We start from the raw sequence: 16,022 nt of genomic DNA on the forward strand, positions 1-16,022 counted from the left end.
CACACACACACACACACACACACACACACACACACACACACACACACACACACACACACACACACACACACACACACACACACACAGCCTATCATCATGGATTCACCTGGAAGTGGCATCATCCGCATTAAGGCTTCACACTGAGTTTACACCAGACCACTTTTGATTGATATCTCCATGCTAATACCATTCTCTATTTGACGCAATTCAAGGCGCGGTCGACGCCTCGGCTTTCAGATGGACCCCTTCACCCAGCCTGCCCCTTATCCAGCTCCTCATCCACCCTGATGGTTTTAATGGGATTGTTATGGGATTGTTTTGACTTAGAGGCCTGTTAAGGACTATGGCCTAACACACAGGTTACCCACTCTCAAACATCTTAGTCTTTTGGAGAATCCATTAGGATGTATAATCTTGGGGCCAGATAGTGGGCGTGTTTGAACTCCAAGCCCAGGCCAGAAGCTTTAACAGTAACAATAAGTGGAGAAATAGGGGGTCATTATTAATATTAATACATCTATTTCAGAAATGAAAAAATGCTACCATGCCCACGGTCGCCACTATACGTTTCTATCCGAATACACATTTTAATAGAAAGTACAAAATCACACCAATCTAGCTCAGTGGCGAAGCTAGACCTCTTTTGGGTGGGCTCAAGCCCACCCAAAACTTGCCTTAGCCCACCCTATCATTTCGTCCTCAAATCTAATATTCTACCTTTTTTTTTTACACAAGCAATGAGAGAGTGGATCCTGTAATGAACAGGCACAACTGGGCTGGTGAAATCGAGCGCAACCTTCCTGCAGGAATCTCTACCCTCTGATTGGTGGGTGGGCGTCTCCTGTTTGACAAAACCAAAAAGGCAGCACGAGCAAACTTAACATAGTTTCTGCTGTTTTGTCTGTCAAAAAGGCTTCCTAGTCTTTATCAGAAAATCCACGATTTCCAGCTGTGTTATAACATGACCAGCTAATAATAATAATAATCATTTTAAAACCTTGACATAATCTGTCAGATGACTAGTAAATAACAGTACAAGGCAATTCTATCTATGCCTCCTCTTGAATTGCTTCATGGTTTAGTCGGCTGGGGCTTGCAATTCTGCGTAGCATGATAAACATGATAAGGTGCAAGGAGCAGAAAAAGTTGACATGGGTGCTAATTTTCATTTGAAAAAAAACGCTGGCATTATTTTATCAGCTGAGGGCATATTCATTGCCATAACAACGTGAGCTCATCAACAAGTACAACATTACTTGTTCTAATACTATGAGACTTATGAAAACGCCCTCAGCTTATAAAAGGTGTCGGAGGGGGGGCGCGAGCGACAGACGGGACTTAAGGTACGGCCACACCAAACGCGTTACCCGCGTACCTCGCGTATAAAATCGTCAATTTTTCCATAGGGAACCATTGGTTTACGCGCGTATGAGAAGCGTACACGCGTTACATGCGCTAAAGCAACATTTTACCCGCGTTAGCCGCGTATGAGGCGCGTATATATACGCGCGTACATTTCAAGAGTTCAAAAAATTGAACTTTTTACGCTCATACGCATGGCGATTAGCCACGTTGCCCAATCAGCGTTGAGCTTGACCCGACGTCACTGGCAGAGAGTAGTGAGCTTGGGCAGAAGCATACGGCCGACATCTTTCTTTATTCTGTGTGGAAATAGTAACATAGTTACGCCATTAAATGCTTTTATGGAAACATTTTTAGCGAGAAATGTGCAATTTACTTTCATAATGTTCGCTCGGTGAATGTGAAGGATGTTTGGTTTGATAGTTATGACGAAGAGGGAACGCTCCGTTCACTTGCATGGACAGAGTCTCTGGTAACTAAGCAACCTCAACGTCTTGGCGGACTATGTATCTGCTGATCAACACTACGAATGCTGGAAACACACCAGAAACACCATGTGAAGTTATTTAACCCGATTATTGTTATTTATATCCGAGATTATTTAATCTAACCCGATCTAAACTCTATCACCAAAACACGGCGGCGTTTGGGTTTCCTACCTCGGACTCCAGCGCAGCCATGTCCATGGCAGCCACGGCCGGCGACTTTCTTTATTCTGGGTGGAAATAGTAACATAGTTACGCCATTAAATGCTTTTATGGAAACATTTTTAGCGAGAAATGTGCATTTTACTTTCATAATGTTCGCTCGGTGAATGTGAAGGATGTTTGGTTTGATAGTTATGACGAAGAGGGAACGCTCCGTTCATTTGCATGGACAGAGTCTCAGGTTACTAAGCAACCTCAACGTCTTGGCGGACTATATATCTGCTGATCAACACTACGAATGCTGGAAACACACCAGACACACCATGTGAAGTTATTTAACCCGATTATTGTTATTTATATCCGAGATTATTTAATCTAACCCGATCTAAACTCTATCAGCCAAACACGGCGGCGTTTGGGTTTCCTACCTCGGACTCCAGCGCAGCCACGGCCGACAACTTTCTTTATTCTGGTTGGAAATAGTAACATAGTTACGCCATTAAATGCGTTTATGGAAACATTTTTAGCGAGAAATGTGCATTTTACTTTCGTAATGTTCGCTCGGTGAATGTGAAGGATGTTTGGTTTGATAGTTATGACGAAGAGGGAACGCTCCGTTCACTTGCATGGACATGGACTCATCTAGGCGCGTTAGGAGCGTAGGCGCGTTAGGAGCGTATGCGTAGGACAATTTTTGATACAAAATGGTCAAGCAACATTTTAGGTGCGTTACGCGCGTAAATCTTTACGCGGGTACGCGTCTGGTGTGTTCGTACCTTTAGTGTCTGATTTATTTATTTATTTTAATAAGTTACTTATTTTATTTTAAATAAACACAATACCAAGGGTCAGAAGTTTTACAAGAATTCTGATCGTACAAAGTCATGACAGAGGGACTTGGTGTCTTTATTCATGCTTGAAAGATGAACATATATTTTTTTTTTGAAAGGGAATAAGCTGATGAAGCTGACAAGTGACCAATGTTTACTGTTTACATTTTTTTTTAATTAAATGCATACCCCAGTGAATCATTTGCTCTTGTTTCTCTGTTTTGAGATTCACACACTTAGCAGTCTTGTTTAAATGTTACAAATTGAGTTAATAAACTGAACTTGGAAATTGTTTTAAGTTGTTGCAGATGTTATCTCCGCTAATTTTATTAATCTAAATTAATAAATAAAAATAAAATAAAAATATATCTGTCTCCTAGGGTGTGAATGAGAGAAAATAATTGAGAACCACTGGTCTAGAACATGTTGTACTTGCTGATTAGCTCACATTGTTATGAAAATGCCCACAGCTGATCAAATATAGTAAACGGTTTGTTTTAACTGAAAATGAGCACCCTTCTTTTTTTGCATCAGAACAAGATTTTTTTTTTTGATTTGTTTTATAAAAATGTTTGGGTCCCTGAAAGTGAGACAACATAGTTTATGTTGTCTCACTTAGTGGTATGAAATAGTTGTATGTTTCTCATATTATTAATCTAGTACATGTTGCACCAATGTTTTTCAGTAACTGTGTAAATAAAAAAAATATATATACCTCAAATTTGTTATTGCAGTTCACATCCATTGATTATTCCTTCATCCAAACAGTCTTTTTTCCTTTCATCACTTTAACTGCATTATGTAGCTGACACTGCCAGCTTTTGGCTTAGACATACAACAGCAGAGTAACTAATAAAATATCGTGGAATAAAAAAATCTTGGACAGGACTTTATATACTTCATATACCCCTGTGGCTTCCTGGGGTTGAGCCCCCCCAAAAGTCAGAACCTAGAATCGCCCCTAGCTGTTACTGCACGATTGGCCGTCGGCTCATTGACACGCGCAGTACAGCGAGTCCGCGGTTACTCGTTGTACTGCGCATGTCAATGAGCCGACGGGCAAATCGTTAGGCGACTGACGCCGCTTCCTCCCGCAACGTGGCTTGGCCGCTCCTGAATGTGATGGACTCGATGTGTCCTCGTCCGGATGTCATCGTCGTCCCCCAGGACACACAAAGGTCCTCTTCAGAGACCGCACTATCGCGTCCATTGTGGGGGGCCTGCGGTGGAAGCGGCCCCTCCACGCTGCTGAGCCACTAAATGCATCTCCTGTCACTGATTGGCCCCCCGGTGCCAAGTCAGATGCTGAGTGCACTCAGGTGCACTGCGCACAGTGTTGCCAGATTGGGCGGGAAATCTGGCCTAATCTGGCAACACTGACTGCGCACCAGTATACCATCAACCTTCCACGCAGGCTTTGCGTCCGCAGCCCGATGGAAGTGGAGTGATTGTGAGTGTCGGGTCTGTTGTATGTTATATTATAGAACTGATTGGCTGGGTAGCCGACGAATGATGTGATGATAATCGACTCAATAACCAAAGTATGTTTGTGTGCACTTGCAAATGCAGAAATAATATGAGAGAAAGTTGTAAAATGAAAAGTAATCAATTATGCAATGCTAATTTTACTTTTGAAGGGTCAAATGCCAACCCTTTTTCATTTCAAACACCCCAATATTTTTTAGATACATGGAAGGCAGGAAGTAACTTTTTAATGGGTGAATATTCACCCAGTAGGCTATGGAAGCTTGAGGATAAAACACTGTTTTTGATAGAAAGAAGGACATTTAGTGGTCCAGTCTGGGTATTTGAACAGAGGAGCTCATTCAATGATAGGAGGTTATCTGACTGCTGTCAAAACCCAATGTTATCCTTCAAGTTAGAATGATGACGATGTGGAACATTACCTTCCCTTCTGATCCGGAAAACCCTCCTTCAACATTATACAGACCAGACACCCTGCAATCTAAAGACCAGTCGGCTACATCAACATGATGGCATTTCCATCCAACGATCAGTCGAATCCTTCCCTTGAGGACTAGTTTCACAGCCACACATTTGTAAAAATAAGCAGTTCTCTCTTTTGAAAATTTAATTTACAGCATTTATTTTCACCCAAATTAGACCAAACGGTTGACATGATGAATAGGAACATTGGTTGTTCGAAATTATATGTGAGCTTAATGCTGCCATCTATCGGCAACTTTGCACAATTACCTAGAAAAGCAAAAAAATATATAGAGTAGTAAATAACAAAACATTTTCTATTATTACCATTATTATTTAGGCTTCCGATGTGTGCGTGTCTGTGTGTGTGTGTTTGATTGTGTGTGTGTGTGTGTGTGTGTGTGTGTGTGTGTGTGTGTGTGTGTGTGTGTGTGTGTGTGTGTGTGTGTGTGTGTGTGTGTGTGTGTGTGTGTGTGTGTGTGTGTGTGTGCATGCGATTGTGTGTGCAGGTGCGTGTGTGTGTGTGTTAGTCGGTGCATACAATAGACATCTATTCGTCTACATTTATACAAATATTTGCTAGGTTGACATATAAATGACAAAAATAAGTATTGTAATGATTGAAATAACAGTTTTCTTAACAAGATATCAACAATAGAGCAACAATAACGAAATGCCTAATCAATGATTTAAAACTTTGATTTTAAAAGCAATTTTCTTTCTTTAGCTAGAACTGGTTTTCAGTCCTTCTAACAGTTAGAAAGTTTTAATAGATAATATATAGATGTGTATATGTATCTGTATAACGTCAAATTACATCAGATGACATATATATATATATATATCACATTTACGTTGCAACTGACAGTGAAACAAGCCACAACATGTGTTTGAACAACAACAGAATTTAAATATATTTGACCATATCAAGATTCCCTTTCCCCAACATCATCACCATCTTCCATCCAGTCGAGTCTCAGCTACCGGTCTGAGCCATGGTCCAGACAGGCTTCTGCCGAGGGGGCCCGGGCTGGTGCACGGGCTGGATCACGGGGGGCAGAGCCCTCCTGCCCTGCGGCGGCCTGCTGCCCCGGTCCTGAGGGTGGATGAACCTGAGGTCTGCCTCCCTCATCTGCAGGGCGCCGCTGTCCCTGCAGCCGCACAGCGTCTCCGACTTGGCCCGGGGCCCGACGATGACGGGAGCGCAGGTCTTGGTGACGATGGTGGTCATGGTGCGGGTCAGCACGCGGGACCTCCTGCCGGTCAGCGCGGGCGCGACAGCGGCGGCGGCGGCAGTGCCCAGAGGCTTCTGCTTCTTGTCTGCTGTTTTGCCGTCCGTCTGTTCCCGGCTCCTCCCTTTAGCCGGAGCGTGCAGGGGGTGGGGGGCGTTTCTCATCTTGCCTTCCACGTCGCTCACGGCCCGGTCGGCGTACGCCTGCATCTCGACGCGAAGCTGGGAGATCTGCTCTTCAAACTCCCCCCTCAGTGTGATTCTGGTGGCCTCCAGCTCTTCTTCAAAGCTTGAGGGCAACAGAGGCGCCGTAGCTTCTGGCTCCGTCTCACCTTGCTCCCCATTGGTCAGGGTTCCTCCCTCGCCACCGGCCTCCGAGACGCCAGCGCCGCCTCCACCAGCCCCTCCTGACAGGCCGCTGAGCAAGGAGGCCGTCCCCACCTCTCTCTCCTTGATCTGCTGCATCAGGTCCAGCAGGCCGGTCTTGGCGTGGCTCAGCCCTGACTTGGCCCTGATCTGGCTGCGGACCTGCTTCAAGAGGCTCTGCATCCTCAGAGGAGGTCCGGCGATGGACTCTGAAGGAGCGCCGCCCGTCCCGGCGCCTTCCTCGTCGAAGGGACTCCCACAGGTCAGGCGCTCCTCCCCCGTGCGCTGTGATGAATCAGCGTCTGTGAGGGCTCCGTGGGGGGCCTCCGAGTCCGTCTGAGGCGGATCTCCCTGTTGGCCGGGTCTCTCCTGGTCGTCTGTCTGCATCTCGGTGGATGAGTCGGGTCGGCCTCACCTCCACACACTACGTCTGGCTCTCTGGCTCTCTGCTCCTCAACTGTGGGCTGTGTGCGCTGGCGGGGGAGGTGGCACAGCAGGGGGCTAAGGTGCCTTCTCCCCACCCCCCTCGACCCCATGGAGTTCACCCCAGGGGAGTGTTGTGATGTGTGTCTGTGTTTTGTGTCTGGTTTCAGCTCCTCTGAAACGTATGTGAGGTGCTTGCTTTGTAGTTCCATAATAACGGTGTGATCTATAACACAACACGTTTCCTTTATGTTATAGAAGTTGAGGTTGGAAATAGATGAGATGCATCACATTTTTAACAAATCCAAGTTGTCGGTTGTGCGACAAATCATTTTGTGTTGTTTCTCATTTTTCCAGTACTGCAAACAAAGCGTACCACCAGTATTAGAGGGCGGCTTAGGTCAGGAGGTAGAGCAGTTGTCTTGCAACCGATAGGTTGCTAGTTCAATCCCCAGCTCCTCCTAGCTGAGTCCTCCTAGATGTGTCCCTGAACAAGACACTTAACCCTAACTGCTCCTGACGAGCTGCCTGTCGTCATGCATGGTTGACTCCGCCGTCGGCGTGTCAATGTGTGTATTAACCGACGTAAGTCGCTTTGGATAAAAACGTCTGCCAAATGCCCTAATTGTAATTATTAACAGTAATAATTCCAAAATAAAAACAATAAGAGATCATCTCTATTCTGCACCATGAATCGGGTGCTAGGTGGCTATCTGAAAACATGTGTGGCTGCATGTCCTGACAACAGGCAGCCCTCGAGGGAACAGTGTGAAAAACAAAGACCTTAAGGGAAGGTGAAGTAACAGGTTTGAGCTCAGCTCATTAGAGTTGTATAGCCTGCCGTAGGCTGAGGACGTGATGACCACCTCCACGCGGCACCTTAATAGTGTCCCATCATTTAATCCCCCTTGTTGTTTTCTCGCTACCAGCGGTGTCATCACCCCCTAGCAACCAAACAGAGCACCCTAGCGATTAACTCGTCAATCAATTAATCCGTTTATCAAGTGTTGAATACTTTTTTTCCCACTTAAACTGTTTCATACTACTAGCTTATATTAACTTATATTAGGAGACTATACTACTACCCTATCTTTACATATGTTAGGAGTCTATACTGCTAACCTATATTAAGATATAGGAAGCTATACTGCTATCCTACATGAACATATATTAGAAGGCTATACTGCTACCCGATATTAAGAACATTTAGGACACTATACTGCTACCCTATATTAAGATATAGGAAGCTATACTGCTATCCTACATGAACATATATTAGAAGGCTATACTGCTACCCGATATTAAGAACATTTAGGACACTATACTGCTACCCTATATTAAGATATAGGAAGCTATACTACTACCCTATAAAAAGAACATTTAGGATACTACTATCCTATATTAAGAATATTAAAGGTCCCATGGCATGCTACTTCATGGATGCTTTAATATAGATATTAGTGGGCCCCTAACACAGTATTTGAAGATGTTCCCGAATTCAGCCGTGGTGCAGAATTACAGCCACTATGAGCCAGTCGCACATTGAGCTTTCCCCAAACACACCGTTTCGGTGTCTGTAGCTTTAATGCAAATGAGGAGGAGAGAGGCGGGTCAAGGAGGAGGCTGGGAGTGTGGCCCTGAGCAACTTGCAGCCACGGTACCATGCGCTCTGTTTACAGTGGATGTATCGCGATGGCGAGGCGCAAACACAGCCTTTTGCCGTGTTCTGTAAATATTCTAGAACAATCCGGGTGCTCTGGCAGGAGTCCTGGAGCTCTATGTCTAAATAATATCATATTATGCACAGATAACTATATCCTATAATATATATTATCACGGCCAAAAGCTGTGTGCACCTCCAGTCGATATTATGATTCTCAAACGACTGCGTCAGGTTCTCCGACGTCCCAAGGCAACACCGCCTCGGAGCTGCCCTCTTCCCGCTGCCGAGGCAACACCGCATCGGCAGCGGGCAGCGGGCAGCGGGCAGCGCCGAGGCACCACAGCCCCACAGCGGTGGTTCAGCGGGCAGCGGGCATAAAGTGAAATTTTCCTGCCATGGGACCTTTAAAGAATCAATGCACCTAACGTCCCAAGAGGATTTCGCCAGCCAGAGAGACAGTATATAGCTCATTTCCTGAGGGAATGTAGACACTTTCAATGGCTTACCAGCTCTGTTGCTTACTGTTGCTTTTAGAAGATATTCCATCCTAAAATGCATGCACAATTTCAACTGAATGGATCAGAGCTGACTCAGAATGTATTCACACTGCTGTCAGTCATAGTGTCATCTCACAGGCTGGTCCACAGCGTGCTATAGATGTGGTACACACTCACAACAGAGGGCTTTGAGACAAACCACCACGCCGTGCAGGGCCCATGGATGATGGACGCCGTATCCTTCTGTGGACGAAGGGAAGAGGCCTGAGCAGGAGCCATGTATCGCTAACCCGCTGGATCACGGCGAGTACCATTCCCTGGCACACCTCTATTCCCGCTGGTTGCTGGCCTCAGAGGTAAACAGAGGTAAGGCTCACCGTGGGGAACAGCCGCCGGTAGACCAGGCAGTAAACCCCCAGGGGAACTGCCCAGGCAACCGTTACCGGCTGTTGAACTGACACAGAGAGAGCAGGGGGGAAGCTGCGTGGATACCCCACATAGCTCTGGTGTCCAGCTCTCACCGCGAGAGGAGCTGCCCATCACCCTCAGACAATCGTTTACTTTACTTACTACATTGTAGCAAGCTTTCATCCAGGCCAGATTTACATACAGATGATGAAGGAGCAGGTATAGGGGATTTGGCATTAGCATTTGACCATAAACACACACCCACAAACAAACACACACACACACATGCACGCACGCACATACACACGAGCACACGCACACACACACACACACACACATACACACGCACGCACACACACACACACACATATATAAATGACTTATATATATGCTACTTATGGGTCGACTGCAGTGTCAGCCTGCCTATAAACTTTGTTTGGTCGTGTAACCTGGACCAATGGAACATTCGATCAACTGAATTTTGCATTTTCAACAACATCTGTTATATGATCTGCAGTCTTACTCCAGTAACAGTGAAGAGAACTGATGTCTGTACGACTGCCGCAACAAAGAGATCAGCCAATCAGAGGCTGGCATCGGAGAGCCTCCTCTTGAAACTAACCATGAACATATGGTGTTATTTTGTTAAACTAAAGGGGGTGGTGCTGAAATCCAATTCCACACTAAACTTGCTGAGATGATGTTCCACTTTGATTTATAATAAAATATATACATATACCAACTGTATGCATACACATTTATACATATATTCTCTTGGTCTCTCGAAGAGGCCTGTATTTGACATTAGTCCCTATAGAGGTTAGTTTAGTGTCTCAGTCGAGGTATGCCACATCCTCGGTCCCTCGCCCTCCCAGCGTACGGCCCTACCCCCTCTCACCTCCCCTCCAGTCTCCGTGGTGGGCTGGACATTTAAACTCTCCTATTCCAAACCCTGGACCCTGTATCTTCTTAAGCAAACGGCTGTTGTTCAAGAAGGAAGACAAGATGGTGAGTCAAACACTAATTTAGTACGAGTCCTGGTGATAATTGGTTCTGGTGATTGCATGAAGTAGTTCTATGTCTTACTTTTTGCTACCATTACTTAATTACTTAATAATGTGCACAATAATATATCAGATTAATATAGGGCTGCATATTTTGTATACAAAAAAACGATTCACTATTATAGCTTATTATAGGGCTGCTTTGTAATATTGTTGTCATTTTTTTTCAGACAACATACACTGACAAAGGCGAAAAGGTTTGTGCTGACATTTGTGTATTTGTCAAACTCTTTCTCAACAATTCTATCTTTACATTGTTTGATTATAGTAGAATAAATAAACTGTGTGTGTGTGTGTGTGTGTGTGTGTGTGTGTGTGTGTGTGTGTGTGTGTGTGTGTGTGTGTGTGTGTGTGTGCGTGTGTGCGTGTGTGTGTGTGTGTGTGTGTGTGTGTGTGTGTGTGTGTGTGTGTGTGTGTTTGTGTGTGTGTGTGTGTGTGTGTGTGTGTGTGTCTTTGCCTGCGTCTGTGTGTTTAGCACGAAAAAGGCAAGTTCCTGTGCTTCGATCACCTGACATTCTGGGTTGGAAATGCTAAACAGGTATGTTACCGCAGAAAGAGACACCTTTACCAACCAGAGGATTCCAACCATTTTCTGAGAGGTACAAGATAAACAGGAGATTGGTGTTCTGCTCCTGGTAGGCCGCGTCGTTCTACTGTAACAAGCTTGGCTTTGAGCCCGTGGCGTACCAGGGCCTTGAGACGGGCAGGAGAGATGTGGTTTCCCATGTGGTCAAACAGGGCAAGGTAAGGACCAGACGCACTCAGCGGGGTGTCGTGTGTACGACAGCTGGACACGAAAGAAGAAACAACTTGTTCATCAATAGTTTGAAAAGAAAGAAATATAAAGCTTTACATCAATGATAATTATGTTGATATGTAGCATTATTGCAGCTGCCATTTCTCCCTCGGAAAATAAATGTTGTTGCCTCAATAGACCTTGCCTGGTAAAATAAGGGTTCCATGAAAAGCATAGAATAGATGACCTCCTATGGTATTTGGAGTGGACTAGTAATGTTAATCTTTGGCTTCCCTCCTTTACAGATATTGTATGTTTTCTCCTCTGCTCTCAATCCTGGAAACAAAGGTACTGATGCAAATTACGTTGGTCTCATTCCCTGGGATTGAAGGATAAAATTCAATGAAGCAATAGAAAAGCATTTATTTTGACTTATGCTGTCTTTTCTCAGAGATGGGCGAGCATCTCATCAAACATGGAGATGGGGTGAAGGATGTTGCGTTTACAGTGGAGGACTGTGACTACCTTGTGCAGGTAATAAAGCTCAAGAACTTAAACTCAAGAGTTTGAAGAGAAGACGTTCAAGCAAATTCAGCTTTACTGCGCTAAACATATATAAACACATCATAATATAATATATAACAATATTATACATAACACACACACAAACACACACACACACACACACACACACACACACACACACACACACACACACACACACACACACACACACACACACACACACACACACACACACACACACACACAAAATAGACATTTACACAGCCAGATTGAAGTAACGACTTTATTGGGCTGCTGCGCAAACATAGAGTGTCAAGTCTGTATTGAATGATAATTATTATAATCTTTACGCCCCTTTTAACCTGGCCCTCTGTTTAAAAAATTGGCCGCCATACAGTCTATCAAAACTGGTTCAGTAGGGGTTTAATTTTAATGAGTTGACCTGACTGCATGGAGTTGTTTTGACCTGACTGGCAGAAAGCCCGGGAGCGGGGAGCCCTGGTTGTGAGGGAACCGTACACCATGGAGGACACTCAGGGCCAGGTGAAGCTGGCTGTGCTCCAAACGGTAAGGGCCACCATGGAGGACATATTATCACATGTTTAGAGAGGCTCTCTCCAACGCTGTTCTGCTTAATGAGCTTACTCAGTTCATAGCAATAGCTAAAGCTATACAAACGTTGTTTGTCCGTTGGTTTTGATCAAGTACGGGGACACCACACACACGCTGGTGGAGCGTACGGCATACAACGGCCTGTTCCTGCCTGGTTTCAAACCGCCGCTGCACAAGGACCCCCTCCTGGCCACGCTGTGAGTAACAAACAATAGTCCTGCTGATATGAGAAGACGTACCATGGCTGTTTTCTTTGCGGAGGTCATTTTGCTTGGTATTTCTGTGCAGGCCGAGCGGGAAGCTGGATTTCATCGATCACGTTGTGGGGAACCAGGGAGACGACGAGATGGTGCCAGTGGTTGAATGGTAACATGCTGCTCTTTGCGTATGACGCCACAGCATTCTGTTTTGAAACGCTTGTTGAGGAAAGACCTGTTTTAAATAGTGTCATGTAAACTGGTGTTGATCCATGAAAAGTGTTCCGGTCGCTGCATTTAAACGGGACTTGGAGGAGGAGAGGGGTGGGCTGGTTAGAACTTAACCCTGCCCATTCTGAGTGCTGACTGCTCCACCATGACTCAGCACTATTTCTCTCAGTCTCCTGGAATTTCTCCACATCTGGGTCTGATTTGGACCTTGTTGCAGGGAATGGGCTGCTCCTCCTCATTGGATGAGCCACCTCATTGGATGAGGAGAAGAGTCACTTGACCCAACGCCCAGATGGAGCTGCGAATTAGAAAGCTCTTTATCTAATGATGCGTAGCCTATCACGTCTCAGTTCCAGGGTCGGTGGAGTGTTCAGAGTGCCACTGCAGAAGGGGTTCCTCTCAGCATGAAACAAGCGATCACCTAAAGCAGGACCACCTCTTCCTCCCGTGACCTCCCCCCATTTGAACCCCAGTGGTTGTTTCTTCACGTTCTGGAGTGACCTTTGACCTCTGGTTGACGGTATTCTCAGGTACCAGAGGAACCTTCTCTTCCACCGCTTCTGGTCCGTGGACGACAAGCAGCTGCAGACTGAGTTCAGCGCCCTGCGCTCCATCGTCGTGGCCAACTATGAGGAGACTGTGAAGATGCCAATCAACGAACCTGCCACTGGGAAACGCAAGTCTCAGATCCAGGCAAGGGCTCCCCTCTCATTGGCCTCATGCAGGGACATACAACCCTCCAACAAAACAACTAGGATGGTTTTATACTAAATTATAGATTATTATTCATTCAGATTATACATTTGGTCATACAAGGTTCCTATCCTGACCAAAGTTTTATCCTTAAAGGAAATATAAACAGCTTTTCTAGTTTTTACATGTGAAATATGTTGGTGAATATGTAGATTGAAGAAGGGTTGACTGCCTCTGAAATACATGCACTCGTATTAATGGAGACTCTGGCCCCTCACTTCCTGTGACCACCAGGAGTATGTGGAGTACTACGGCGGTGCAGGAGTCCAGCATATCGCCATGAATACGTCAGATATAATCACCGCAGTAAGTACCAGAAAAAACACCTGCAGATGAACTGACAGCAACCCTGGTCCTGCTCGTACGGAGAGCCGCAGACCGAAATACAGCTGTTCATGAAACGTATCGTCCAGCACTTTTTCTTTTCATGTTGTTTGCAGATTGTTAACCTGAAGCAGCGCGGGATGGAGTTCATGTGTGTACCGGACACGTACTACGAACAGCTGAGAGAGAACCTCAAACACTCCAAGGTCAAGATCACAGAGGACCTGGATGTCCTTCAGGTCAGAACGCCGTGCCTTTCCCTGTGGGGGGACGGGGAAGCTGTGTTGGCACCTTGAGGAGGACAGAGGACACACAGAAAGAAAGAATGCTCTGCATGAAGATAATAGGAATTCAGTTGAGGCCATAATTAATGTTTTGCCGTTATTAATTTTCAGAACTTGAAAATCCTGGTGGATTTCGACGACAACGGATATCTGCTGCAGATCTTCACCAAGCCGGTCCAGGATCGTCCCACGGTGTTCCTGGAGGTGATCCAGAGACACAACCACCAGGTGAGGACTCTCAGGCCTCCAGTGCACGTCAACTTAAAGGCGCACGTCAGGCCCTTGCAGTGGACGCAAGGAGGGTCCACAAGGAGGGTCCGCAAGGACGTAAAGGGTCAATCACCCCCTTGCGTTGCTTGAACGAGGGTTCATAATCAGCCCTTAAATGGGAGCAAACACTTTACCCACAAAGGGATAAGCGGCCGGAGAGGGAGGGAGGGAGGGTATTGAGTCTCACCAGTTGTGTTCCTGTCTCTCTCCAGGGCTTTGGCGCAGGAAACTTCAAGTCTCTATTTGAAGCCATTGAGGCCGACCAGAATGCCAGAGGAAACCTGACGATCCTCACACCCAATGGCGTCTCAAAGATCGCTTGAAGCTTGAGTGAACTATCCCACGTGATTGTGATTGATGCCGAGAGGCTCACCATTGTGAGCCTGATAGCCGTTTGTCAAATGAAGGATATTAATGCACAAGACATGAGTTTAATAATGCCAAAGCAGGAAGGACATTGTGTTCACCACATTATTCAACGTTACTTGATGGTAATTCTATTTTTTTTAAAGGACATGTAAAACTGTTTGCATTGTAATGTTTACTGTCCTTCGTTGCAATATCCCATAATTCCTTTATATAATCAACCAATGTTCTGGAGCAGTATGGGTGGCGGCTGACGTCTCGGAGGGGAGTTTGACACAAGCCGCCATTCGCTCTCTCAAATGAAAGCATAATGAGGTTAATTTGGATGCTCCACAAGGGTAGCTAGTGAATTTAAACATGACTTTACCCTGTACTGTACTTGCACATCATTCAAAAACCACTTCAAGAGGGCGTGTCCACCTAGATTTATGCTGGATAGATCAGTCGACCAGCCTACCAAGTGGACTGTGGCAAATGTTGCTTATCTATCCATCATACATCTAGCCGTCGGCCCCCACAGGCAGGGGATCTTCTCGTCTTTGTTGGGGAACTTGTAGTCGTAGGCTCCTCGCTTACGCCGATGGTCTGCCTGGAGTAGATGACGATGTTCTTCTGGGACTCGACCGTGATTATCTTAGCGTAGCAGTTGGGCTGAGGTGCAGAAGGAGAGATGGTGTATCGTACAATGACCGTTTTGTGTAACTCTTTAAATAGACCATTGTTGTCATGACTATAACGAATTGCATTATATAGCATCGCTTTCTATACCATGTTATAAATAAAAATACTTGATGCAGACCGTTGTTATGAGTTCCTTCTGTGACTACCCCAGTCGGATATCTTCAGAGCGGCTAGACGTCAAAAGACACATGAAGTGTTATATTGTATTAATTTAATCTTGGTTGGGTTTTATCAAACACATTTTAGTTGCATTATGTATTTATAAAGGGGAGTGATGCCTGGTTATGGTATTTCAATAAACCTTGCCTCTGGGTTAGAGGATATAGAGAGCACCTTACTCCAGTTCCAGTCCCCGTTATATCCCCCTCTTCTCCCTACCTCCTCCCACCATCCTACTCCCTCCCTTCTACCAACCCTCCCCAGCCCTCCTTACTTGCCCCCCCACTCCTTCACCCCCCCCCCCGCCAACCATCTATCGCACCCGACCCACCCTCCCGAGCTACCGTAAGAGGAGCCTGCACCCTGGATTGCCCTCAAAAGGCCCTGGCTAACACACTGACGCTCCCCCCCACGGCCAAACCAACACCTTTGGCCCACTACGATCA

At 45.7% G+C, this 16,022-nt stretch overlaps 1 protein-coding gene across 1 annotated transcript; it reads left to right on the forward strand.

Moving 5' to 3' along the window:
- The first annotated feature begins 10,111 nt into the window (after positions 1-10,111).
- hpdb (4-hydroxyphenylpyruvate dioxygenase b) lies at positions 10,112-15,534 on the forward strand. Its single transcript, XM_030359723.1, has 14 exons — positions 10,112-10,382; positions 10,609-10,635; positions 10,914-10,976; positions 11,078-11,182; positions 11,480-11,522; positions 11,626-11,708; positions 12,177-12,266; positions 12,405-12,508; positions 12,600-12,677; positions 13,270-13,432; positions 13,727-13,798; positions 13,933-14,055; positions 14,212-14,328; positions 14,583-15,534. The coding sequence occupies exons 1-14, from the start codon at positions 10,380-10,382 to the stop codon at positions 14,691-14,693; spliced, it is 1,182 nt and encodes a 393-aa protein (XP_030215583.1). The 5' UTR covers positions 10,112-10,379; the 3' UTR covers positions 14,694-15,534.
- Positions 15,535-16,022: the final 488 nt, after the last annotated feature.

Source organism: Gadus morhua, chromosome 6 (assembly GCF_902167405.1).
Source record: "Gadus morhua chromosome 6, gadMor3.0, whole genome shotgun sequence".
NCBI classification, from domain to species: Eukaryota; Metazoa; Chordata; class Actinopteri; order Gadiformes; family Gadidae; genus Gadus; species Gadus morhua.